At 41.3% G+C, this 26,484-nt stretch overlaps 5 protein-coding genes and 1 long non-coding RNA gene across 7 annotated transcripts in view; 4 read left to right on the top strand and 2 right to left on the bottom strand.

Annotated features, from left to right (window-relative positions):
* The window catches only part of LOC118938464 (NLR family CARD domain-containing protein 3), a 176,433-nt gene extending 157,227 nt beyond the window's left edge, over positions 1–19,206 (top strand). Inside the window, exons 2-7 of the mRNA XM_090197924.1 lie at positions 11,422–11,610; positions 15,420–15,536; positions 15,824–15,908; positions 16,038–16,260; positions 16,634–18,425; positions 19,002–19,206. Coding sequence (XP_090054050.1) covers positions 11,438–11,610; positions 15,420–15,536; positions 15,824–15,908; positions 16,038–16,260; positions 16,634–18,425; positions 19,002–19,191 — 2,580 coding nt within the window. The 5' untranslated portion in view covers positions 11,422–11,437 and the 3' untranslated portion in view covers positions 19,192–19,206. The remainder of the gene's footprint in view (positions 1–11,421; positions 11,611–15,419; positions 15,537–15,823; positions 15,909–16,037; positions 16,261–16,633; positions 18,426–19,001) is intronic.
* The window catches only part of LOC110516333 (NLR family CARD domain-containing protein 3-like), a 369,172-nt gene that overhangs the window by 157,272 nt on the left and 185,416 nt on the right, over positions 1–26,484 (top strand). The window lies entirely within an intron of this gene.
* Positions 1–26,484, top strand: part of LOC149979039 (NLR family CARD domain-containing protein 3-like) — a 316,914-nt gene that overhangs the window by 157,259 nt on the left and 133,171 nt on the right. The window lies entirely within an intron of this gene.
* The window catches only part of LOC149979040 (NLR family CARD domain-containing protein 3-like), a 418,685-nt gene that overhangs the window by 370,062 nt on the left and 22,139 nt on the right, over positions 1–26,484 (bottom strand). The gene's annotated exons all lie outside the window — the stretch shown is intronic.
* Positions 12,602–13,941, bottom strand: LOC149979041 (uncharacterized). The gene is made up of 2 exons (XR_016486146.1): positions 13,858–13,941; positions 12,602–12,783 (listed from the first exon to the last, which is right to left on the bottom strand). It is a non-coding gene; the product is annotated as an uncharacterized LOC149979041 (long non-coding RNA).
* Positions 20,584–23,819, top strand: LOC118937864 (stonustoxin subunit beta). Of its 2 annotated transcripts, none has more exons than XM_036939643.2 (3): positions 20,584–20,757; positions 21,049–21,095; positions 21,473–23,819. In XM_036939643.2, the coding sequence occupies exons 2-3, from the start codon at positions 21,074–21,076 to the stop codon at positions 22,003–22,005; spliced, it is 555 nt and encodes a 184-aa protein (XP_036795538.2). In that variant the 5' UTR covers positions 20,584–20,757; positions 21,049–21,073; the 3' UTR covers positions 22,006–23,819. The 2 variants fall into 2 exon arrangements, with proteins under 2 accessions (XP_036795538.2, XP_090054032.1); XM_090197906.1 differs by having other exon boundaries at positions 20,590–20,757; positions 21,005–21,095; positions 21,473–22,246.

Here is a 26,484-nt window from a genome sequence, read left to right as displayed (position 1 = left end):
ACACACACACATGATAACATACACACTATACACAAATGTACTCATGGAGTTTTCATTGTAGATATGTGGTAGTGGAGTATGGACCTGAGGACTTAGTATGTTGTGAATTCTGTAATGAATGTATTGTGCTGTTTTTAAATTTGTATAAATTAATTAATTTTATCTTTATTAAATATTTATTAAAATTATCTTAATTTTGCCAGAACCCAGGAAGAGTAGCTGCTGCCTTGGCAGTGCTGAACTACCAGCTCATCTGTCAGCTCAGGCTGCACAACTGTTTGCTCTTACTAGAGCATTTATTTAGGCTTCGGTACATTCTGGAAGCAATGTGGGTTCCTCACCTCATCTGCTAAATTGGTTGAAAACTTGTTGGAGGCTATTTTGTTAGCACTTCCCATCTCTGTTAAAAACATGTTTTCTCACCAGGATGTTTCTGATCTGCAAGGGCCTGGGGAAATGAGAATGGAGAAATAAGTGTTCTTGGCACATGACCAAGACCATGTGTAAAATGGGAGGAGTTGTGGTTTGTATGACTAACAATGTAGGCAGAGGAAGGCTGAGACCGGATTGTCATAGGTAACAGTAACGCCTCTGTCTCTGATGTACCTGCATTGCACCTATCATACTACTTTGACTGACCCTATAAAACAACACACTGCACCTATCATACTACTATGACTGACCCTGTAAAACAACACCTATCATACTACTATGACTGACCCTGTACAACAACACCTATCATACTACTATGACTGACCCTGTAAAACAACACCTATCATACTACTATGACTGACCCTGTACAACAACACCTATCATACTACTATGGCTGACCCTGTAAAACAACACCTATCATACTACTATGGCTGACCCTGTAAAACAACACCTATCATACTACTATGACTGACCCTGTAAAACAACACCTATCATACTACTATGACTGACCCTGTAAAACAACACCTATCATACTACTATGACTGACCCTGTAAAACAACACCTATCATACTACTATGACTGACACTGTAAAACAACACCTATCATACTACTATGACTGACACTGTAAAACAACACCTATCATACTACTATGACTGACCCAGTAAAACAACACCTATCATACTACTATGACTGACCCAGTAAAACAACACCTATCATACTACTATGACTGACCCAGTAAAACAACACCTATCATACCACTATGACTGACCCTGTACAACAACACCTATCATACGACTATGACTGACCCAGTAAAACAACACATTTCACTGAACCAATCTGATGTCTTTAAAAGCTAACCAACATAAAGAAAATTACAGCATAGATGTGTTTTTATTACAACAGTTAATATAACAATGCTGTTTATAAATCTAGTTGAAATTCATCCCAGGACACCTTGACTTGCATTACACTCACTGCAGAAAAATATTCTCATGAAATCACATGACTTTTAGTTAGAGAAGAGGATTCCTGTTAACACGACCTGCTACAAGCAGGAAACAAGTTATGGACGAACCAGAAATGTGACATGTCTGTTTGAGAGTTACCCTGAAAGATGCATGTGTGAACTATCTTGTAACCTCTTTGGGTGACCACATTGGAACATTCTAGTCTTTAAGGACATGAACTGGCAGAACAGGTTTCAGCAAAGAATGAGTCATTGTTTTCAGGAAGGTGTAACCATGCCGATGGGAGGGACAACAGGCAGACTAAGTGCAAGGGCAGCCACCTGAACTACTGTCCTACAAATACAAACATCCACCTGAACTACTGTCCTACAGAGACAAACAGCATCTACACAAACAGCCACCTGAACTACTGTCCTACAGAGACAAACAGCCACCTGAACTACTGTCCTACAAAGACAAACAGCCACCTGAACTACTGTCCTACAGAGACAAAGAGCCATCTGAACTACTGTCCTACAGAGACAAACAGCCACCTGAACTACTGTTCTACAAAGACAAACAGCCACCTGAACTACTGTCCTACAAAGACAAACAGCCACCTGAACTACTGTCCTACAGAGACAAACAGCATCTACACAAACAGCCACCTGAACTACTGTCCTACAAAGACAAACAGCCACCTGAACTACTGTCCTACAAAGACAAACAGCATCTACACAAACAGCCACCTGAACTACTGTCCTACAGAGACAAACAGCCACCTGAACTACTGTCCTAAAAAGACAAACAGCCACCTGAACTACTGTCCTACAAAGACAAACAGCATCTAGACAAACAGCCACCTGAACTACTGTCCTACAAAGACAAACAGCCACCTGAACTACTGTCCTACAAAGACAAACAGCCACCTGAACTACTGTCCTACAAAGACAAACAGCATCTACACAAACAGCCACCTGAACTACTGTCCTACAGAGACAAACAGCCACCTGAACTACTGTCCTACAAAGACAAACAGCCACCTGAACTACTGTCCTACAAAGACAAACAGCATCTACACAAACAGCCACCTGAACTACTGTCCTACAAAGACAAACAGCCACCTGAACTACTGTCCTACAAAGACAAACAGCATCTAGACAAACAGCCACCTGAACTACTGTCCTAAAGAGACAAACAGCATCTACACAAACAGCCATCTGAACTACTGTCCTACAGAGACAAACAGCCACCTGAACTACTGTCCTACAAAGACAAACAGCCACCTGAACTACTGTCCTACAAAGACAAACAGCCACCTGAACTACTGTCCTACAGAGACAAACAGCCACCTGAACTACTGTCCTACAAAGACAAACAGCCACCTGAACTACTGTCCTACAAAGACAAACAGCATCTACACAAACAGCCACCTGAACTACTGTCCTACAAAGACAAACAGCCTCCTGAACTACTGTCCTACAAAGACAAACAGCATCTACACAAACAGCCACCTGAACTACTGTCCTACAGAGACAAACAGCATCTACACAAACAGCCACCTGAACTACTGTCCTACAAAGACAAACAGCATCTACACAAACAGCCACCTGAACTACTGTCCTACAAAGACAAACAGCCACCTGAACTACTGTCCTACAAAGTGTTATGTAGTTGTGTTGTCATGTTGTATTGTAGTAACCCTCAACTGAATTTAATGGTGTTATGTAGTTGTGTTGTCATGTTGTATTGTAGTAACCCTCAACTGTATTTAATGGTGTTATGTAGTTGTGTTGTCATGTTGTGAATGTTTTATTATAGTGTGCCTAAACCTCAACATTTTCTGGTGATGGAGAGAGACACAGAGAATACACAGAGACAGCAACAGAGCAATAGGATATGACGGAGAGAGACACCAGACAAGACACAGAGACAGCAACAGAAGAATAGGATATGACGGAGAGAGACACCAAACAAGACACAGAGACAGCAACAGAAGAATAGGATATGACGGAGAGAGACACCAGACAAGACACAGAGACAGCAACAGAAGAATAGGATATGACGGAGAGAGACACCAGACAAGACACAGAGACAGCAACAGAATAGGATATGATGGAGACACCAGACAAGACACAGAGACAGCAACAGAAGAATAGGATATGACGGAGAGAGACACCAGACAAGACACAGAGACAGCAACAGAAGAATAGGATATGACGGAGAGAGACACCAAACAAGACACAGAGACAGCAACAGAAGAATAGGATATGATGGAGAGAGACACCAGACAAGACACAGAGACAGCAACAGAATAATAGGATGTGATGGAGAGAGACACCAGACAAGACACAGAGACAGCAACAGAGGACACAGAGAAAGTGATGGGGAGAGACAGAAGAATAGAGTTCCAGACAGTTGTAGAATGTATGCCAAGACACATTGTAAGAGCTATAAAGAGAGAGGGAGTGGGAGAGAAAACAGGCAGAACCTGATATGTAAATGAGGAGAGCAAATGAAACTAACTTTTGACGACCTGATGATCATCCAGACTCTGTTTCTATTGAGAGATAAAAGGTAAGACGACGATTGTTATGTATATTCATATAGTTGATGATATTGTTATGTGTATTCATATAGTTGATGATATTGTTATGTGTATTCATATGGTTGATGATATTGTTATGTGTATTCATATAGTTGATGATATTTCTGGTGGACAGTATTATAATAGTCCTACTCTCCTTAAAATGTTTTCAATATAAATTAGATGAATTTGTTCTGTGCTCATCTGTGTGCCCCAAGGTGATCACTCCTACACTATCTAGAATCTAAAAGGGTTATTTGGCTGTCCCCATAGGAGAACCGTTTGTAGAACCCTTTTTGGTACTAACCACAGAGGGTTCTACATGGAAGCCAGAACGGTTCTACCTGGAACCCAAAAGCGTCTCCTATGGGGACAGAAGGAGGACCTGTTTGGAACCCTTCATTCTAAGAGTGTATCATAGGTCTATAGACCAGGGTGATCTCCTACTGTATCATAGGTCTATAGACCAGGGTGATCTCCTACTGTATCATAGGTATATAGACCATGGTGATCTCCTACTGTATCACAGGTCTATAGACCAGGGTGATCTCCTACTGTATCATAGGTCTATAGACCAGGGTGATCTCCTACTGTATCATAGGTCTATAGACTTGTTTTCTCAAAACAGACTTAAAACACAACAAGCAACAAACAAACATGTTCTCTTTCTAATCTACTGTTCACACTTTTTACTCAGGAAGGTATTTTGTGTGAAACAGAGACTAATAAATATTGTGGAGAGACTAACAACAACTTACACTTCCTCAAACAGGTTGTGTGTATTCATCAGTGCCCACCGTAACAAAACCTAAACAGAAACCGTTTAGGTCACATTGTACAGCATTTAGAGAACAGTTTATGTTTTATGCAACATTTTAATACTGTTGGCTGTGGAGAAAACTAATGAATACATCCCAGGTTGTTGCCTACGACTCGACATGTTGATGCCTGCCTGATGCTGAAACCTGATTGTAGCCTGGGGGGTAAACTATGATGCAAACTAGATATACTGGTTTTCTAAAAATAGCCAACTTCAGTTAGCTTCACATTCCAGACCCTTAAGAATATACAGAACAGAACAGAAAATATCTCAATGACTTGACATGTTCTGGTTGTGAATTCAGGCTACAAGGTGAGAATCCTGCCAGGGATTATTGTAAAGTGTGTAGGGACATTAAATGTCTGGTGTAATGTTAGTATAGTGAAGTATAACACTCCTAACAGTAGATACATTAAATGTCTGGTGTAATGTTAGTATAGTGAATGACAGTATAACACTCCTAACAGTAGATACATTAAATGTATGGTGTAATGTTAGTATAGTGAAGTATAACACTCCTAACAGTAGATACATTAAATGTATTGTGTAATGTTAGTATAGTGAATGACAGTATAACACTCCTAACAGTAGATACATTAAATGTATGGTGTAATGTTAGTATAGTGAATGGCAGTATAACACTCCTAACAGTAGATACATTAAATGTATGGTGTAATGTTAGTATAGTGAATGGCAGTATAACACTCCTAACAGTAGATACATTAAATGTATGGTGTAATGTTAGTATAGTGAATGGCAGTATAACACTCCTAACAGTAGATACATTAAATGTATGGTGTAATGTTAGTATAGTGAATGACAGTATAACACTCCTAACAGTAGATACATTAAATGTCTGGTGTAATGTTAGTATAGTGAATGGAAGTATAACACTCCTAACAGTCTACTTCTACTGAGACAGGTTGGTGTCAGTTTAATCATACAACATGGAGCTGACTGGACGAGGTCAAGTCAAATTCAATATATCAATATTCATATATTATAGCCTCGGTTTTTCTGATGACTGCCTTGCCTGGTTCACCAACTACTTTGCAGACAGAGTTCAGTGTGTCAAATCGGAGGGTATGCTGTCCGGTCCTCTGGCCGTCTCTATGGGGGTGCCACAGGGTTCAATTCTCGGGCTGACTCTTTTCTCTGTATATATCAATGATGTTGCTCTTGCTGCGGGCGATTCCCTGATCCACCTCTACGCAGACGACACCATTCTATATACTTCCGGCCCGTCCTTGGACACTGTGCTATCTAACCTCCAAACGAGCTTCAATGCCATACAACACTCCTTCCGTGGCCTCCAACTGCTCTTAAACGCTAGTAAAACCAAATGCATGCTTTTCAACCGTTCGCTGCCTGCATCCGCACGCCTGACTAGCATCACCACCCTGGATGGTTCCGACCTTGAATATGTGGACTTCTATAAGTACCTAGGTGTCTGGCTAGACTGTAAACTCTCCTTCCAGACTCATATCAAAAATCTCCAATCGAAAATCAAATCTAGAGTCGGCTTTCTATTCCGCAACAAAGCCTCCTTCACTCACGCCGCCAAACTTAACCTAGTAAAACTGACTATCCTACCGATCCTCGACTTCGGCGATGTCATCTACAAAATTGCTTCCAACACTCTACTCAGCAAACTGGATGCAGTTTATCACAGTGCCATCCGTTTTGTCTCTAAAGCACCTTATACCACCCACCACTGCGACTTGTATGCTCTAGTCGGCTGGCCCTCGCTACATATTCGTCGCCAGACCCACTGGCTCCAGGTCATCTAGGTAAAGCTCCGCCTTATCTCAGTTCACTGGTCACGATGGCAACACCCACTCGTAGCACGTGCTCCAGCAGGTGTATCTCACTGATCATCCCTAAAGCCAACACCTCATTTGGCCGCCTTTCGTTCCAGTTCTCTGCTGCCTGTGACTGGAACGAATTGCAAAAATCGCTGAAGTTGGAGACTTTTATCTCCCTCACCAACTTCAAACATCTGCTATCTGAGCAGCTAACCGATCGCTGCAGCTGTACATAGTCTATCGGTAAATAGCCCACCCAATTTACCTACCTCATCCCCATACTGTTTTTATTTATTTACTTTTCTGCTCTTCTGCACACCAATATCTCTAAATAAAGGTGTTCTCAACTAGCCTTCCTGGTTAAATAAAGGTGTTCTCAACTAGCCTACCTGGTTATATAAAGGTGAAATAAATAAATAAAATAAGCATAGTTCCTCTACATTTCATATGATAATGTAATTGTATCATAGTTCCTCTATAGTCTAGTGATCCTCTACATTTCATATGATAATGTAATTGTATCACAGTTCCTCTATAGTCTAGTGATCCTCTACATTTCATATGATAATGTAATTGTATCATAGTTCCTTTATAGTCTAGTGATTCTCTACATTTCATATGATAATGTAATTGTATCACAGTTCCTCTATAGTCTAGTGATCCTCTACATTTCATATGATAATGTAATTGTATCATAGTTCCTTTATAGTCTAGTGATTCTCTACATTTCATATGATAATGTAATTGTATCATAGTTCCTCTATAGTCTAGTGATCCTCTACATTTCATATGATAATGTAATTGTTTCATAGTTCCTCTATAGTGTAGTGATCCTCTACATTTCATATGATAATGTAATTGTATCATAGTTCCTCTATAGTCTAGTGATCCTCTACATTTCATATGATAATGTAATTGTATCACAGTTCCTCTATAGTCTAGTGATCCTCTACATTTCATATGATAATGTAATTGTATCATAGTTCCTTTATAGTCTAGTGATTCTCTACATTTCATATGATAATGTAATTGTATCATAGTTCCTCTATAGTCTAGTGATCCTCTACATTTCATATGATAATGTAATTGTTTCATAGTTCCTCTATAGTGTAGTGATCCTCTACATTTCATATGATAATGTAATTGTATCATAGTTCCTCTATAGTGTAGTGATCCTCTACATTTCATATGATAATGTAATTGTATCACAGTTCCTCTATAGTCTAGTGATCCTCTACATTTCATATGATAATGTAATTGTATCGTAGTGCCTCTATAGTGTAGTGATCCTCTACATTTCATATGATAATGTAATTGTATCACAGTTCCTCTATAGTCTAGTGATCCTCTACATTTCATATGATAATGTAATTGTATCACAGTTCCTCTATAGTGTAGTGATCCTCTACATTTCATATGATAATGTAATTGTATCATAGTGCCTCTATAGTGTAGTGATCCTCTACATTTCATATGATAATGTAATTGTATCATAGTTCCTCTATAGTCTTGTGATCCTCCACATGTCCTGTGATAATGTAATTGTATCATAGTTCCTCTATAGTGTTGTGATCCTCTACATTTCATATGATAATGTAATTGTATCACAGTTCCTCTATAGTCTAGTGATCCTCTACATTTCATATGATAATGTAATTATATCATAGTTCCTCTATAGTGTAGTGATCCTCTACATTTCATATGATAATGTAATTGTATCATAGTTCCTCTATAGTGTAGTGATCCTCTACATTTCATATGATAATGTAATTGTATCATAGTTCCTCTATAGTGTAGTGATCCTCTACATTTCAGATGATAATGTAATTGTATCAAAGTTCCTCTATAGTGTAGTAATCCTCTACATTTCATATGATAATGTAATTGTATCATAGTTCCTCTGTAGTGTAGTGATCCTCTACATTTCATATGATAATGTAATTGTATCATAGAGTCTCTATAGTGTAGTGATCCTCTACATTTCAGATGATAATGTAATTGTATCATAGTTCCTCTATAGTGTAGTGATCCTCACTATATGAGCCACGTCACAATTCTAACCAAGTAACCCAATTGATGCCAATGGCGTGATGCGAAGGTTGTTCACCTTTAACACATGCAACCTGGGTTCACTTCCCTGCTCCGCTGTTTGCTACATTGGTGTCTGAGACCTGCTTTTGTGTGAGCCAGGTAACAATTCCCACCATGTGGGTTAAACCTATTGGTGCAATACGTAGGGTGTTGACCTCCCTGCCAGCTGTTTTCAACTATATTAACAGCACAGGCTGCCCGTAGGGTGTTGACCTCCCTGCCCGCTGTTTTCAACTATATTAACAGCACAGGCTGCCCGTAGGGTGTTGACCTCCCTGCCCGCTGTTTTCAACTATATTAACAGCACAGGCTGCCCGTAGGGTGTTGACCTCCCTGCCCGCTGTTTTCAACTATATTAACAGCACAGGCTGCCCGTAGGGTGTTGACCTCCCTGCGAAAGGATTTTAGGATAATATCATTAAGTGTTGATTTAGAGTTGTCTTAATAATAATTTTTCTGCTTCAGTAAACTGTCACAAATGAAGATCCTACATCTGTAACAATATATATATATATATATATATATATATATTCCTCTTTCATGTCCTTTGACCGATTGACATCTTGTATTTACTGTTGTTTAGGCTGGTTGAATGAGTTGTCTATGAAAGCTACTTCATCTGTAAGAAAACAGGCGTCTGCACCAGTGACTGTAAGTTATGTGATTTCATCATGTGAAATTAAAAGTATGTTTGTAGCCTACGCAGTTATAACATGGCTGTTGAAACTGTGGCACATATTTCTCAGGACATTAGAAGTCAGATAAATGTGTTGAGACGTAGGAAAGATGGGCAAACTCTCGTTGGTCTTGGCTTTCTACACACTATTATAAGGTTAGTCGATGTCAGACATTCAATAGTCAGAGTAGGTTTGAGTTATGATCACTGATCATGCTGACAAACCTGATGGTCTCTGTGAACTGATCTGAACAGGTTTAGACTGGTCATCTATGATATGTAGGTTATATACAGTACATTCTCTGTCCTGCTACTGGTAGGACTATAACATTATGTGAACTGATCGGAACAGGTTTAGACTGGTCATCTATGATATGTAGGTTATATACAGTACATTCTCTGTCCTGCCACTGGTAGGCCTGTAACGTTATGTGAACTGATCTGAACAGGTTTAGACTGGTCACCTATGATCTGTAGGCTATAGCCGAGGTATAGACCTTGATCTGCATATCACTAACAAACTGCTATTATATATTATAACCTAGTCTACTTTACATAATATAACATCTACATATCACTAACAACCCACTACTATACATTATAACCTAGTCTACTTTACATAATATAACATCTACATATCACTAACAACCCACTACTATACATTATAACCTAGTCTACTTTACATAATATACCATCTACATATCACTAACAACCCACTACTATACATTATAACCTAGTCTACTTTACATAATATAACATATCACTAACAACCCCCTACTATACATTATAACCTAGTCTACTTTACATAATATAACATATCACTAACAACCCACTACTATACATTATAACCTAGTCTACTTTACATAATATAACATCTACATATCACTAACAACCCATTACTATACATTATAACCTAGTCTACTTTACATAATATAACATATCACTAACAACCCACTACTATACATTATAACCTAGTCTACTTTACATAATATAACATCTACATATCACTAACAACCCACTACTATACATTATAACCTAGTCTACTTTACATAATATAACATCTACATATCACTAACAACCCATTACTATACATTATAACCTAGTCTACTTTACATAATATAACATATCACTAACAACCCACTACTATACATTATAACCTAATCTACTTTACATAATATAAAATCTCTTACTTGATGCATAAAACCTTTCTGAATGGATCAATAATTTCCCCCTCATATCAATCATGTCCGTTTTAGCCCTTCTGTCTACATTCTCAGATACATTTAGAAAATAACAGATTGAAAGACAATAAAAATCCACTTTTAATGAATACAAATAAGTGTGAAACATGGCCTTGTGTTGCTGTACTGTCTATAACTACCTTAACAAACAGTGACTTGTTATTATTATTATTATTATTATTGTTGCTGTACTGTCTATAACCACCTTAACAAACAGTGACTTATTATTATTATTATTATTATTATTATTATTGTTGCTGTACTGTCTATAACCACCTTAACAAACAGTGACTTATTATTATTATTATTATTATTATTATTATTATTGTTGCTGTACTGTCTATAACCACCTTAACAAACAGTGACTTATTATTATTATTATTATTGTTGTTGTTGCTGTACTGTCTATAACCACCTTAACAAACAGTGACTTATTATTATTATTATTATTATTATTGTTGCTGTACTGTCTATAACTACCTTAACAAACAGTGACTTATTATTATTATTATTATTATTATTATTATTATTATTGTTGCTGTACTGTCTATAACTACCTTAACAAACAGTGACTTATTATTATTATTGTTTCTGTACTGTCTATAACCACCTTAACAAACAGTGACTTATTATTATTACAGACAGTTACCATGGATATGAAATGTCACAACTACGTTTTCATGTGATGCATTAAATCATCTGACTGTTTCTATGTCTGTTAGTAAATGTTTTATTTCTCAAAGAGATAAATAATAAATGATAACAATTGACATTAAATAATTACTGTGTTAACCACAAACAACATTTTGGATCTCTGTTTAGGGGTCAGTGCTCTAAAATGAGTCTCTCTGGGGAGAGAAAGGAGGGGGGCCCTGCCTCTAAAATGGGTCTCTCTGGGGAGAGAGAGGAGGGGGGCCCTGCCTCTAAAATGAGTCTCTCTGGGGAGAGAGAGGAGGGGGGCCCTGCCTCTAAAATGAGTCTCTCTGGGGAACATGACACCAAAGCTAAGAGGTAAGATGACAATTTTTGATATCATTATTATGAGTTTATTTCCAAAATGTTCACATTTGTTTTTTTTTATCAGAAATGGTTGCTATGGGTACCTTCAATATTACTGTTCTCAGATTTTTAACTAATAGATTTTAGATGGGTGTATATATATATATATACTCACGTAGCTATCTTAATTAAGATGAAAGCACTTACTGTAAATCACTCTGGATAAGAACATCTGCTAAATCAGGGGTTCTCAATCCGGGGTCTGTGGAGGTACTGCAGGGGTTCTCAATCCGGGGTCTGTGGAGGTACTGCAGGGGTTCTCAATCCGGGGTCTGTGGAGGTACTGCAGGGGTTCTCAATCCGGGGTCTGTGGAGGTACTGCAGGGGTTCTCAATCCGGGGTCTGTGGAGGTACTGCAGGGGTTCTCAATCCGGGGTCTGTGGAGGTACTGCAGGGGTTCTCAATCCGGGGTCTGTGGAGGTACTGCTGGGGTTCCACGGCACTGTACTCATTGCAATGTTAGACGTGATAGAATTTCCACATGATACGACCACTTTTTCTGCTCTTAATTATTGCCTAATTTAATGGAATGCATAATGTTTTTTACCAATTCTGATGGTTGTTACAAGCAGAATATTGACAATATAACCATTACATCAACACACTCTTCACACCCGTTTAACAACTCTAAATATCTTTGGCATAGTAGGTATCAAGTCCCTTGCCAATAATGTTGCCTACAACATTGCATACAATGTTCATATTCATCTAACACATATTACGCCCCAGATACCTTCAACTGTCTAATTTATAGCCATGCCCAATTTAGGATTGTTGTGCTCCAAAGGGAGAACTTGAAATAAGATGATGTAGATAATTAAATAATCAAAAGAACAACGTGTTTGTTATTATACACTCTTAGAACAGAAGGTTCCTTCTAGAACCAAAAAGGCTTCTATCACTTCATTAATATATGGAACCACTAAAAGTTCTATATATTTTTGGGTTCAGTGAACCTGTAGAGTTCTGATAACCAAAAGGTTCCTGTTTTGAGGATGGGAACCCAGCAGCCCTCCAGTGGTCAGAACAAGTCCACCCATTTATTCCAGCACCCAGCCCGGGATTAGAACCAGCCACCGTTCAGCCATAGGTCATACTCCCTCCACAGCTCCAACTCCTTAGCCGCTGCGTGAAAACCTGAGTTAATCTTCAGAAATAAGCATGAATTAATCTGCTAAAATGAAGACAAAATGCTATGCAGACAAACATGGTATTACTTGTTATACATAGGTATAATACATAAATCAGTGCCAAAAGCACAATACTTGCTATTGCATGTATGCAGTGAGTCAGTGGTTCCTGAGCCACATGTAATTGCTTTGTAGTAGTTAAAATAATGTTTTATATTTCTATATGATCAATCCATCCCCTTATAATTTGGGATCAAATATGCTCTGAAAGCAAACATGTTGACATGAGTACCCTGATATCGGGGAATTTGTGCCATTCTGAAAAAAATGTTATAATATATATTATTAATGGATTGATCATATAGAAATATAAAACATTATTTTAACTTCTCCAAAGCAATTACATGTGGAGCAGGAACCACTGACTCACTGCATTATTCTATAGTATTATCAAGACACCTGATGTTAACTCTTAACTACTTAGGACACCTGCTGTTAACTCTTAACTACTTAGGACACCTGCTGTTAACTCTTAACTACTTGGGACACCTGCTGTTAACGCTTAACTACTTAGGACACCTGATGTTAACTCTTAACTACTTAGGACACCTGCTGTTAACTCTTAACTACTTAGGACACCTGCTGTTAACTCTTAACTACTTGGGACACCTGCTGTTAACGCTTAACTACTTAGGACACCTGATGTTAACTCTTAACTACTTAGGACACCTGCTGTTAACTCTTAACTACTTAGGACACCTGCTGTTAACTCTTAACTACTTAGGACAGCTGCTGTTAACTCTTAACTACTTAGGACACCTGCTGTTAACTCTTAACTACTTAGGACAGCTCACGAGGTGTCCTAAATATCTGCTGACTAGGTGGGACGAGAGACTTCATAAATAGCTTTAATTTCTACCCATAAGTGTAAAATGTCTTTGTTCTCAGCACTTATACGACCAATTTTCTACTCTGAGACACTTTGTGGATATGGACCCAGATCTCAACATATTGTTATAAAAAAAACATAGAATGTTTGTTTTACATAATAATAAAAAATGAATATTACTAATGTAACCCACTGTAAAGACTGGGTTTAGTTGATTGTGTTGCACTGATCATGTCCGCGTTCTGGAACTGTCTGCGTCCCCGTACAGAACTGTCCGCGTCCCCGTACAGAACTGTCCGCGTCCACGTACAGAACTGTCCGCGTCCCCGTACAGGACTGTCCGCGTCCCCGTACAGGAACTGTCCGCGTCCCCGTACAGAACTGTCCGCGTCCCCGTACAGGACTGTCCGCGTCCCCGTACAGGACTGTCCGCGTCCACGTGCAGAACTGTCCGCGTCCCCGTGCAGAACTGTCCGCGTCCCCGTACAGAACTGTCCGCGTTGGTGTGGCGCCAGAGTGGACTGAGGTGATCTTGGGGAATAACGACGGAGTTTGTTACAGTGTTGAGACACCGAAGTTTACTGTTCAATTTGCTTTTTGCTTTACGGTCAGGGACAGTGTGAGTGTAGTCAGATCCTTTTCACTCTCTATCCTTGTTTCAATTTGTGTTTCACCGGATTCATCATCGAAACGAGGGACAGGCGAAGGACCTGCTAGCTAACCAAGCTATTCGGTACAGCTAGCTAGCTACTCTACCAGCAGCATCCTAGTTATCCTAGCTAGTCGTTACAGCTCGGTAAACTAGCTAGCTACTCTACCAGCAGCATCCTAGTTACCATAGCTACCACTACATCATCACCGGCTGTCTGCATTTCTTGTGGACCGATGGAGCTCCCCGGTTGTTTCTTCCACCTGTTAAATCCCGGTGAGGCTTCTCCCTCTCTCGTTGACGGATGCTGGCTACCTCTGTCCGGTTCTCCTCTCTTCACTAGATGGACGGTAACTTTAGTGTTTAAACCTCTGTGTCCAAGGACCGAACTTTTGAATATTATTTTCAGGGCGCCTCAATAGCAGGTATTGAACCCCGGGTAAATAATCACTAGTCAGAACCTCAACCTCAGTATACATTCATTATAAAAATCATCTTAATATCTGATATTGTGAGTAAACAACCTCGAGAGTGCGTCTTCCAGCCCTCTAATAAATTACATCATTCAACCCTCCCGGTTAGTAAATTTAGCTCAACATCCCCCGGAGAAGGCAGAGTAACGACACCAGCCTTTTAGCGGGGCTGACAGACTGACTACAACGCTCGCGTCGCTAAATGATTTTCGGCATTAAAAATGACACACTGCTCTCGCGCGTCTAGAAGTCAGTTCTATTTGTGACGCAGATCGCGCTGCATCTCCTCATTGGTTAATAGTAGCAGGTACCCATGTGCCATGTCCTCATTGGTTTATAGAAGCAGGTACCCACGTGCCATCTCCTCATTGGTTTATAGAAGCAGGTACCCAGGTGCCATCTCCTCATTGGTTTATAGAAGCAGGTACCCACGTGCCATCTCCTCATTTAGCAAAAAAACATAACTTAACATAAACTTAACTTCTTTAAACAATAAAAGCTCATTTACGAACGTTTCTAAAAATGGATATATAGCTTTTTGGAATGAAACTCTTCTTATGTTTCCCCATCTGAGCTCAGAGTAGATGAGAGATGTAATGTTTGTCTCTGTTGTGTTGAAGCCCAATCAATCAGGAGAGACCAGCCTCCCCTGTTCCCAGCTGTGTGTCCATGAAGAGTGACTGGTCTATGGATCGTCCTATAGTGTTTAGAAAGGGAGACTTTTCTACTAAACAAAGGTAAGAAGAACTCATGGGTCCTGGTCAGTGAGTTAAACAACACTGTCGCTAGTTATTTCTCCTCTCCCATTTTCCCATTTATTGTTGTTGTTTTCATAATCCATAGGCTCATCATTTTGTGCATTTTCATAGTCCTAAAACAATATTAAACAAACACAACATTCCCTTCCTGTGTGTGTGTGTGTGTGTGTGTGTGTGTGTGTGTGTGTGTGTGTGTGTGTGTGTGTGTGTGTGTGCGTGCGTGTACTCCCTGGATGAGGAGATGTAATCTCATGTTTTGTCCACAGAAACCAACAGGAGAGATCAGAGTCAGAGATTCTCAGTGGTCATTCTTCCCAGAGTCATCAAACAGACCTGGACTCCATATTCAGTGTATGTGGTCCTGTTATGTACATTTGTTTTTGTTTACCTCAAGTAAAGTTGATCTGTCAATCATTCATTAATGTGTTAATGAGAAAGCATTTAGTCTCTTGCTTAACTTATTTACTTTATTTATTTCAGTTGCTTGAAGAGAAAATTATGACATTTGTGAAGAACGAGCTGAAGCTGTTCAAGAGGATTCTTAGTCCAGAACTCCCAGAAGGCTTTGAGAGACAGAAGCAGGAAGTGGAGGATGCTGAAGAAGAGAAGCAGGAGAGCAGTGCCAGAGAGGGGGCTCTGAAGATCACACTGCACATCCTGAGGAAAATGAACCAGAAGGAGCTTGCTGACACACTGGAGAAATGTAAGATCTGTCTGCCTCATATTGAATGCTGTTTTATAACATTTAAAAGCTGTAGCTAAAGTACAGCTAAGGTAGCTGTGTAACTCAATGATATTGTAGCAGCCTTAACACAACACCTAGTGACCTCATCAAGTAGCAGCAGGGATGTGTTGTGGTGATTCATTTAGAGAGAGACAACATTAATAATACCATCAATAACACCGATAATAATATAATCAGTCACACCAGTCTGTAATGCATTATGAAAACATTTACACATTTATACAGTCAGTTAAGAGAATAAATTATTATAATGTAAAACTTTATAACAGTCCTTCAATACTGTAGGCATTAAAACAGTAATATTAATATCCTCTGTTATTTCTAGATTCAGATGAGCTTGCTGTGATATGCCAACGTGAACTCAAATCTAATCTAAAGAAGAAGTTTCAATGTGTATTTGAGGGGATCGCTAAACAAGGAAACCCAACACTTCTCAATAAGATCTACACAGAGCTCTACATCACAGAGGGTGGAACAGGAGAGGTCAATAATGAACATGAGCTGAGACAGATTGAGACAACAACCAGGAAGCAAGCAAGACCAGAGACTCCAATCAAATGTAACGACATCTTCCAATCCTTAACTGGACAAGACAAACTTATCAGAACTGTGCTGACAAAGGGAGTCGCTGGCATTGGAAAAACAGTCTCTGTGCAGAAGTTCATTCTGGACTGGGCTGAAGGAAAAGCAAATCAGGATGTCCAATTTGTATTTTCATTCCCTTTTCGGGAGCTGAATTTGATGAAAGAGGACAAACACACTTTCATTGAACTTCTTAATCACTTCTCAATGGAAACCAAACAATCAGGAATCTCCAACTACAACAAGTACAAAGTTCTGTTCATCTTTGATGGTCTGGATGAGTGCCGACTGCCCCTAGACTTCCAGAAGAACAAGATCTGTTGGGACGTCACAGAGTCAACCTCAGTGGATGTTCTGCTGACAAATCTCATCAAGGGAAGTCTGCTTCCCTCTGCTCTCCTCTGGATAACTACCCGACCTGCAGCAGCCAATAAGATCCCTTCAGGGTGTGTTGACCAGGTGACAGAGGTACGAGGGTTCAATGACCCACAGAAGGAGGAGTACTTCAGGAAGAGATTCAGTGATCAGGACCTGGCCAGCAGAATCATCTCACACATAAAGACATCAAGGAGCCTCCACATCATGTGCCACATTCCAGTCTTCTGTTGGATTTCTGCAACAGTCCTTGAACACATGCTGAAACGTAAGAGAGAAGAGATGCCCAAGACTCTGACTGAGATGTACACACACCTTGTGGTGTTTCATACCAAACAGAAGAATGAAAAGTATCTTGGGAAAGAAGAGACAGATCAACACTGGAATAAAGAGAGCATTCTGTCACTGGGAAAACTGGCTTTTCAACAGCTTGCGAAGGGCAATCTGATTTTCTATGAAGAAGACCTAAAAGAGGCTGGCATTGATGTCAAGGAAGCCTCGGTGCACTCAGGATTGTGCACACAGCTCTTTAAAGAGGAATGTGGGCTGTACCAGGACAAGGTGTTCTGCTTTGTTCATCTGAGCATTCAGGAGTTTCTGGCTGCTGTATATGTGTTTCTCTCATTCATCATCAACAATAGGAATGTAATGGACAAACTGCAATCAACGTCCAGGAACTTTTCTGTGAGAATCAAACAAAGGCGTAAAGTTACTTTCTACAAGAGTGCTGTGGATCAAGCCTTACAAAGTGAGACGGGAAACCTGGACCTTTTCCTCCGCTTCCTTCTGGGCCTCTCACTGGAGTCCAATCAGAAGCACTTACGAGGTCTACTGACAAAGACAAGAAGCAGCTCACAGAGCCATGAAGAAACAGTCGAGTACATCAAGGAGAAGATCAGGGAGAATCCCTCTCCAGAGAGGAGCATCAATCTGTTCCACTGTCTGAATGAACTGAATGACCATTCTCTAGTGGAGGAGATCCAAAGCTACCTGAGCTCAGGAAGTCTCTCAAAACCCAAACTGTCACCTGCACAGTGGTCAGCTCTGGTCTTTGTGTTGCTGACTTCAGAAAAGGAGCTGGATGTGTTTGACCTGAAGAAATTCTCCAGATCAGAGGAAGGTCTTCTGAGGCTGCTGCCAGTGGTCAAAGCCTCCAGAGCTGCTCTGTGAGTAAATAAAATGACAAATAAGAACTAATCATCAGGAAGAAATATTCAGTTTAGAGAAAAATATGTATTATAATATGTATATAATATTATATTGAAAAACATATTGAATAAATTCATTGATTTTCACATTAGTATAACAATATGACCATACAATTCTAGGAAACGGAAGATGAATCTATATGTTGTTTGAGAGAATAAACCAAATGCATCTGCCATTGTCCTTCTACACTACTGGTGTTAAAGTAACAGTGTGTTTGTGAAGTCATGATGATCTCTTTGTCAGGCTGTCAGGCTGTGGAGTCACAGAGGAAGGCTGTGCTTCTCTGGTCTCAGCTCTGGAGTCAAACCCCTCACACCTGAGAGAGCTGGATCTGAGTAACAATGACCTGAAGGATTCAGGAGTGAAGCTGCTCTCTGCTGGACTGGGGAATCCCCACTGTAAACTGGAGACTCTGAGGTCAGTATTATCAGATATGAAAGCACTTCATGTATGTAGTTCTCCCAAATATACTGTCACTATTTTCACCACCAAAGAATATCAGTGTGGTTTTAATATGATTTGACTCTTTGCAGGCTGTCAGGCTGTGGAGTCACAGAGGAAGGCTGTGCTTCTCTGGTCTCAGCTCTGAGGTCAAACCCCTCACACCTGAGAGAGCTGGATCTGAGTAACAATGACCTGAAGGATTCAGGAGTGAAGCTGCTCTCTGCTGGACTGGGGAATCCTCACTGTAAACTGGAGACTCTGAGGTCAGTATTCCTGTAGTTGGTCAACAAGTGATAACTGTTCACCAGATCCACATGTGTTTACCAGACACACATAGTCCACACCATATGTGTTTGGACAGTGAAGCTTACAGTTTTAAATGTGGTGCTTTGCTCCAGCATTTTGGATTTGAGATATAATGTTTCATATTAGGAGACAGTACAGAATGTCACCTTTTATTTGAGGTTGATGGTGAGGGGTTAGTATGTTTTGTTGTAGCCTCTGTTATTGGTAATGGTGAGAGGTTAGCATGTTTTGTTGTAGCCTCTGTTATTGGTAATGGTGAGAGGTTAGCATGTTTTGTTGTATCCTCTGTTACTGGTAATGGTGAGAGGTTAGCATGTTTTGTTGTAGCCTCTGTTATCGGTAATGGTGAGAGGTTAGCATGTTTTGTTGTATCCTCTGTTATTGGTAATGGTGAGAGGTTAGCATGTTTTGTTGTAGCCTCTGTTATTGGTAATGGTGAGAGGTTAGCATGTTTTGTTGTAGCCTCTGTTATTGGTAATGGTGAGAGGTTAGCATGTTTTGTTGTAGTCTCTGTTATTGGTAATGGTGAGAGGTTAGTATGTTTTGTTGTAGCCTCTGTTATTGGTAATGGTGAGAGGTTAGCATGTTTTGTTGTAGCCTCTGTTATTGGTAATGGTGAGAGGTTAGTATGTTTTGTTGTAGCCTCTGTTATTGGTAATGGTGAGAGGTTAGTATGTTTTGTTGTACTGATACTCAATACAATCTAAATCTGATACCTCACTGTCTAAATAGATATGGTGTGGACTGTATACTCAATACAATATAAATCTGATACCTCACTGTCTAAATAGATATGGTGTGGACTGTATACTCAATACAATCTAAATCTGATACCTCACTGTCTAAATAGATATGGTGTGGACTGTATACTCAATACAATCTAAATCTGATACCTCACTGTCTAAATAGATATGGTGTGGACTGTATACTCAATACAATCTAAATCTGATACCTCACTGTCTAAATAGATATGGTGTGGACTGTATACTCAATACAATCTAAATCTGATACCTCACTGTCTAAATAGATATGGTGTGGACTGTATACTCAATACAATCTAAATCTGATACCTCACTGTCTAAATAGATATGGTGTGGACTGTATACTCAATACAATCTAAATCTGATAGCTCACTGTCTAAATAGATATGGTGTGGACTGTATACTCAATACAATCTAAATCTGATTCCTCACTGTCTGTATTCTGACTGATACTGCTTTTCAAACTGGTCTGGTCAGTCTACTATAATCTTTGTTCTCTCTATAAGCAACACTTTGATGATTAGTTGATAAAACATATATACTGCCACTATTTTCACCACCAAAGAATATCAGTGTGGTTTTAATATGATTTGACTCTTTGCAGGCTGTCAGGCTGTCTACTCACAGAGGAAGGCTGTGCTTCTCTAGTCTCAGCTCTGAGGTCAAACCCCTCACACCTGAGAGAGCTGGACCTGAGCTACAATCACCCAGGAGACTCAGGAGTCAGACTGCTCTCTGCTGGACTGGAGGATCCACACTGCAGACTGGAGAAACTCAAGTATGTAGAGGGTTTATGTCAATGTTCATATCAGACATGTTTGACTTATCAGGCTAGTTAAGACAAACATTCTGACCACCACTTGGACAAAGTTATATGATGACTGTGTGTGTGTGTGAGTTCAGTTTGTCTCTGTGTCCAGTGTGTGTGTGTCCAGTGTGTGTCTGTGTGAGTCCAGTGTGTGTGTGTGTGTGTGTGTGTGTGTGTGTGTGTGTGTGTGTGTGTGTGTGTGTGTGTGTGAGTTCAGGTGTATCCCTCAATGACTGTCTGTTCTTCTGCTTACCGCTACAGTGTGGAACATGGTGGAGAGAACAGAATGAAACCTGGGCTTAGAAAATGTGAGTGTTGACTAATGTGAAGAATATGACTAAGAATAAGTCTTAATTCAAGTTAAGTCAAAGTCAAAGACCACCATCATTACTGACTTGGTCATATTAAATATCAGCTGTAGTTCTACAGAAGCAGAAATCAGGGACATCAATGTTTACAACGAGTTGATTTGACTGTGTGTGTGTGTGTGTGTAATTAATGGGAATAAGTGTGTTTTATATTACCATACAGTATAACATATGATCATTCAACAAGTCTTAAGTTAGCTTAACTTCTCCTTTTGATACCTAGAAACATCTACATTAAATTAATTAGTGAAAAGTGAGTTAACATTCTAATGTGAATGATGATGATTTCTAATATTGTGTCTGGTTTCATCCATCAGATGTCTGTGATCTCACACTGGACCTAAACACAGTAGACAGACGCCTCTCTCTGTCTGAGGAGAACAGAAAGGTGACATGGAGGACAGAGGAGCAGCCGTATCCTGATCACCCAGAGAGATTTGAGGGCTGTGAACAGGTGCTGTGTAGAGAGGGTCTGACTGGGCGCTGTTACTGGGAGGTAGATTGGAGTGGGAGAAGGGCTGATATAGGAGTGACATATAAAGGAATCAACAGGAGAGGAGGGGTTAGTGACTGTTGGCTTGGATACAATGACAAGTCCTGGAGTCTGAACTGTTCTGACAACAGTTACACTGCCTGTCACAATAATAATCCCACTACCTTAGACGTCCACCCCTCCAGCCCCCACAGAGTAGGAGTGTATCTGGACTGGTCAGCCGGCACTCTGTCCTTCTATAGAGCCTCCTCTGACACACTGACCCACCTGTACACATTCACCTCCACATTCACTGAGCCCCTCTATCCAGGGTTTAGGGTTTGGTGGGATGGCGACTCAGTGTCTCTCTGTCAGTGATACACACACTGGACAAACACACACACACACACACACACACACACACACACACACACACACACTGGACAAACATACACACACACACACACACACACACACACACACACACACTGGACAAACACACACACACCTGCTGGACACACACTTGACACACACACACTCACACTGGACACACACACACACCTGCTGGACACACACACTAGATACACACACACACTGGACAAACACACACACACACACACACTGGACAAACAAACACTGGACAAACACACACACCTGCTGGACACACACACTAGATACACACACACACTGGACACACACACACACACACACACACACACTGGACTCACAGACACACGCTGGACACACACACACACACTGGACGCACACACACACACACACTGGACGCACACACACACACTCACACTGGACACACACACACACTCACACTGGATACACACACACACACAAACTGGACACACACACACACAAACACCTGCTGGACACACACACTGGACACACACACACACACACACACACACTGGACTCACAGACACACGCTGGGGACACACACACACACTGGACGCACACACACACACACACACACACACTGGACGCACACACACACACACACACACTGGACGCACACACACACACTGGACGCACACACACACACTCACACTGGACACACACACACACACACACACACACACTGGACTCACAGACACACGCTGGACACACACACACACACTGGACGCACACACACACACACACACACACACACCTGCTGGACACACACACTGGACACACACACACACACACTGGACTTACAGACACACACTGGACAAACACACACACACACAAACACAGTGGACACACACACTGGACACAGACTGGACTCACAGACACACACACACACACACACACACACATACACAGACACACACACACACACACACACACACTGGACAAATACACACACTCTAGACAAACACACACACAAACACAGTGGACACACACACACACTGGACACACACACTGGACACACACACTGGACACACAGACACACACTGGACACACACACAGACACACACTGGACTCACAGACACACACTGGACACACACACACACACACACACTAGACAAACACACACACAAACACAGTGGACACACACACGCTGGACTCACAGACACACACTGGACACACACTGGACACAGACACTGGTCACACACACTCACACACACACACTGGTCACACACACTCTGGACACACACACACACTGGACTCACAGACGCACACTGGACACACACACACACACACACACACACACTGGACAAATACACACACACACACACAAACACAGTGGACACACACACACACACACACTGGACTCACAGACTCACACTGGACACACACACACACACACACTAGATACACACACAAACACACACACTAGATACACCCACACACACACAGGACACACACACTCTGGACACACACACTCTGGACGCACACACACTGGACACACACACACTGGACACACACACACACTGGACACACACACACTGGACACACACACACTCTTGACACACACACTGGACACACACACACTCTGGACACACACACATGCGCGTCTTTCTATAGTAGTGAGGACCTCTTACAATAACACTGTTAAAATACCAATGTAATCATGTGTTGTCTTTTATGTTGAAAAACTAATTATACAATTATATATAATTATATCTGGACATACGCTCCATAGTTGTACAAGTATACAAGGATATATTGTACTTTTCATAATAAAACAGACTTGAAACAAGAAAAGCCTGTTAATTTTATTTCACCTTAATTGTGAAAACAGTTTGTTTATTGATTTTTACGTTGCCTCCGTCAGGTTGATGATAAGATAAGGTCACTATAGCAACAGAGTGTTGTCATGCAGGGTCACTATAGCAACGTAGTGTTGTGATGCAGGGTCACTATAGCAACAGAGTTCTCTCTGCTCTCTTTGCTCTCTTTTCTCTCTTTTCTCTGCACTCTCTGCTCTCTCTCACTCTCTGCTCTCTCACTCTCTCTTTGCTTTCTCAGCCTGCTCTCTGCTCGCTCTCTCTGCTCTGTCTCTGCCTCTACTCTCTCTGCTCTCTGTTCTCTGCTCTCTCTCTTTCTGCGCTCTGCTCTCTCACTTCCTCTGATCTCTCTGCTCTCTCTCTCTGCTTTCTCTCTCTCCCTCTGCTCTCTCTCTGCTCTCTCTGCCCTCTGCTCTCCCTGATCTGTCTCTCTGCTTGTTGGAGGAAATTATAGTTGAAATGATTAATTATGCATACATTAGATTAGAACCAGTTATTTTAATACTATTATGTTATGGTATGAAATGTATGGGTTCTTGGTTAAGCTGTTACTGAAAATGTAAGTAAAACAAATGAATTGTCTGTACCTTGTGGGAAAGGGAGAAGGAGGGCATATCTTTCAGACAGATTGGAATGTTTGTTTTACGAGGGGAGTAGAAGACATCTCCAGACCTGAAGACACTGCGCTATTGTGTGGATCGGAGAGGGTGTGAGAAACTGATGATGTCATTTTATGTTGTCTCTTTAAAAGGTAAGGTTCTTTGTATTTTGGGTCAGTACTCTCTTGTAATAAACGCTGCTACCTGAGTTTAAGACTGGGGCTCTGTCCATTCCTATAATAATAATATGGGTTTTACGATCCCATAGAATGCATTGACAGAGTACTTCATTCTGATTGGGAAATAATACAGAGGAATTTAGAATTCCACTAACACTGCTCTCAGCTCTCTCTCGTCTTTCTCTCTGCCCTCTCTGCTCTCTCTCTCTTTGCCCTCTCTGTTCTCTCTCTCACTATTTTCTCTCTGTTCTCTGCTCTCTCTGCTCTGCTCTCTCTTTTCACTGCTCTCTCTTTTCACTGCTCTCTCTGCTCTCTCTTCTCTGCTCTCTTTCTGCTCTCTCTCTTCTCTCTCAGCCTGCTCTCTGCTCTCTTTCTGCTCTCTGTGCTCTCTCTTTTCTCTGCTTTCTCTCTGCCCTCTCTGCTCTCTCTCTTTGCTCTCTGCTCTCTCTCTCTCTCTGCTCTCTCACTCTTGCTCTCTCACTCTCTCTTTGCTTTCTCAGCCTGCTCTCTGCTCACTCTCTCTCTGCCTCCTCTCTCTCTGCTATCTCTCTTCTCTCTATTCTCTGCTCTCTCTCTCCCTCTGTTCTCTATGCTCTCTCTCTTTCTCCCTCTGCTCTCTCTCTGCTCTATGCTCTCTCTCTCTTTCTCCCTCTGCTCTCTCTGCTCTCTCTCTCTGCGCTCTCTCTCTGTTCTCTGCTCTCTCTGCTCTCTCTGCTCTCTCTGCTCTGCTGCTCTCTCTCTGCCCTCTGCTCTCTCTCTGCTCTCTTGTCTCTCTGTTTTCTGCTCTCTCTCTGCCTCTGCTCTCTCTGTTCTCTGCTCTCTCTCCCTCTCGTCTCTCTCTCTCTTTCTCCCTTTGCTCTCTCTGCTCTGCTGCTCTCTATTTTATCTGCTCTCTCTGCTCTCTGCTCTTCCTCTCTGCTCTCTCTGCTCTCTTTCTCTGCCCTCTCTCTGCCCTCTCTGCTCTCTCACTCTTCTCACTCTCTGCTCGCTCTCTGCTCTCTCTGCTCTCCGCTCTCTCTCTGCTCTCTCAGCCTGCTCTCTGCTCTCTCTCTGCTCTCTCTCTCTGTTCTCTCCTCTCTCACTCTGCTCTCTCTCTCTCCCTCTGCTCTCTCTCCCTCTGCTCTCTCTCTCTCTGCTCTCTCTCTTTTCTCTCTCCCTATCTGGTCTCTTCTTTCTCCCTCTACTCACTGCTCTCTTCTCTCTCCCTCTGCCCTCTCTATCTGCTCTCTTGCTTTTCTCTGCTCTCTCTGCTCTCTGCTCTCTCTCTCTGCTCTCTCTCTTTCTGCCCTCATTATCTGCTGTCTCTCTCTGCTCTCTCTGTCCTCTGCTCTCTCTCTCCCTCTGCTCTCTCTGTTCTCTGCTCTCTCTGCTCCCTCTGCTCTGTCTGCTCTCTCTCTCTTCTTCCTGTTCTCTGCTCTCTCACTCCCTCTGCTTTCTCTGCTCTCTCTTTGCTCTCTGTTCTCTGCTCTCTCTGCCCTTTGTTCTCTCTGCTCTGCTGCTCTCTCTACCCGCTCGCTCTGCTCTCTCAGCCTGCTCTCTGCTCTCTCACTCTCTACTATCTCTGCTCTCTCTGCTCTCTTTGATCTTTCTCTCACTCTCTGCTCTCTCTTTGCTCTCTCAGCCTACTCTCCGCTCTCTCCCTCCCTCCCCCTCTCTCTTTCTCTCTCTCTCTCTAATGCTCTCTGCCCTCTCTCAGCCTTCTCTCTTCTCTCTGCTCTCGCTCTCTGCTCTCTCAGCCTGCTTTCTGCCTGCTTTCTGCTCTCTCAACTCTCTGCTCTCTTTTCTCTGCTCTCTCTCTGCTCTCTCTCTCTTTCCCTGCTCTCTGCTCTCTCTGTGTGCTCTGCTCTCTTCTCT

This window comes from Oncorhynchus mykiss, chromosome 13 (assembly GCF_057628025.1).
Source record: "Oncorhynchus mykiss isolate SJ-2025 chromosome 13, ASM5762802v1, whole genome shotgun sequence".
Taxonomy (NCBI): domain Eukaryota; kingdom Metazoa; phylum Chordata; class Actinopteri; order Salmoniformes; family Salmonidae; genus Oncorhynchus; species Oncorhynchus mykiss.
Note: the sequence above shows the minus strand (reverse complement) of the source record. Positions and strands in the feature narration are given on the sequence as shown.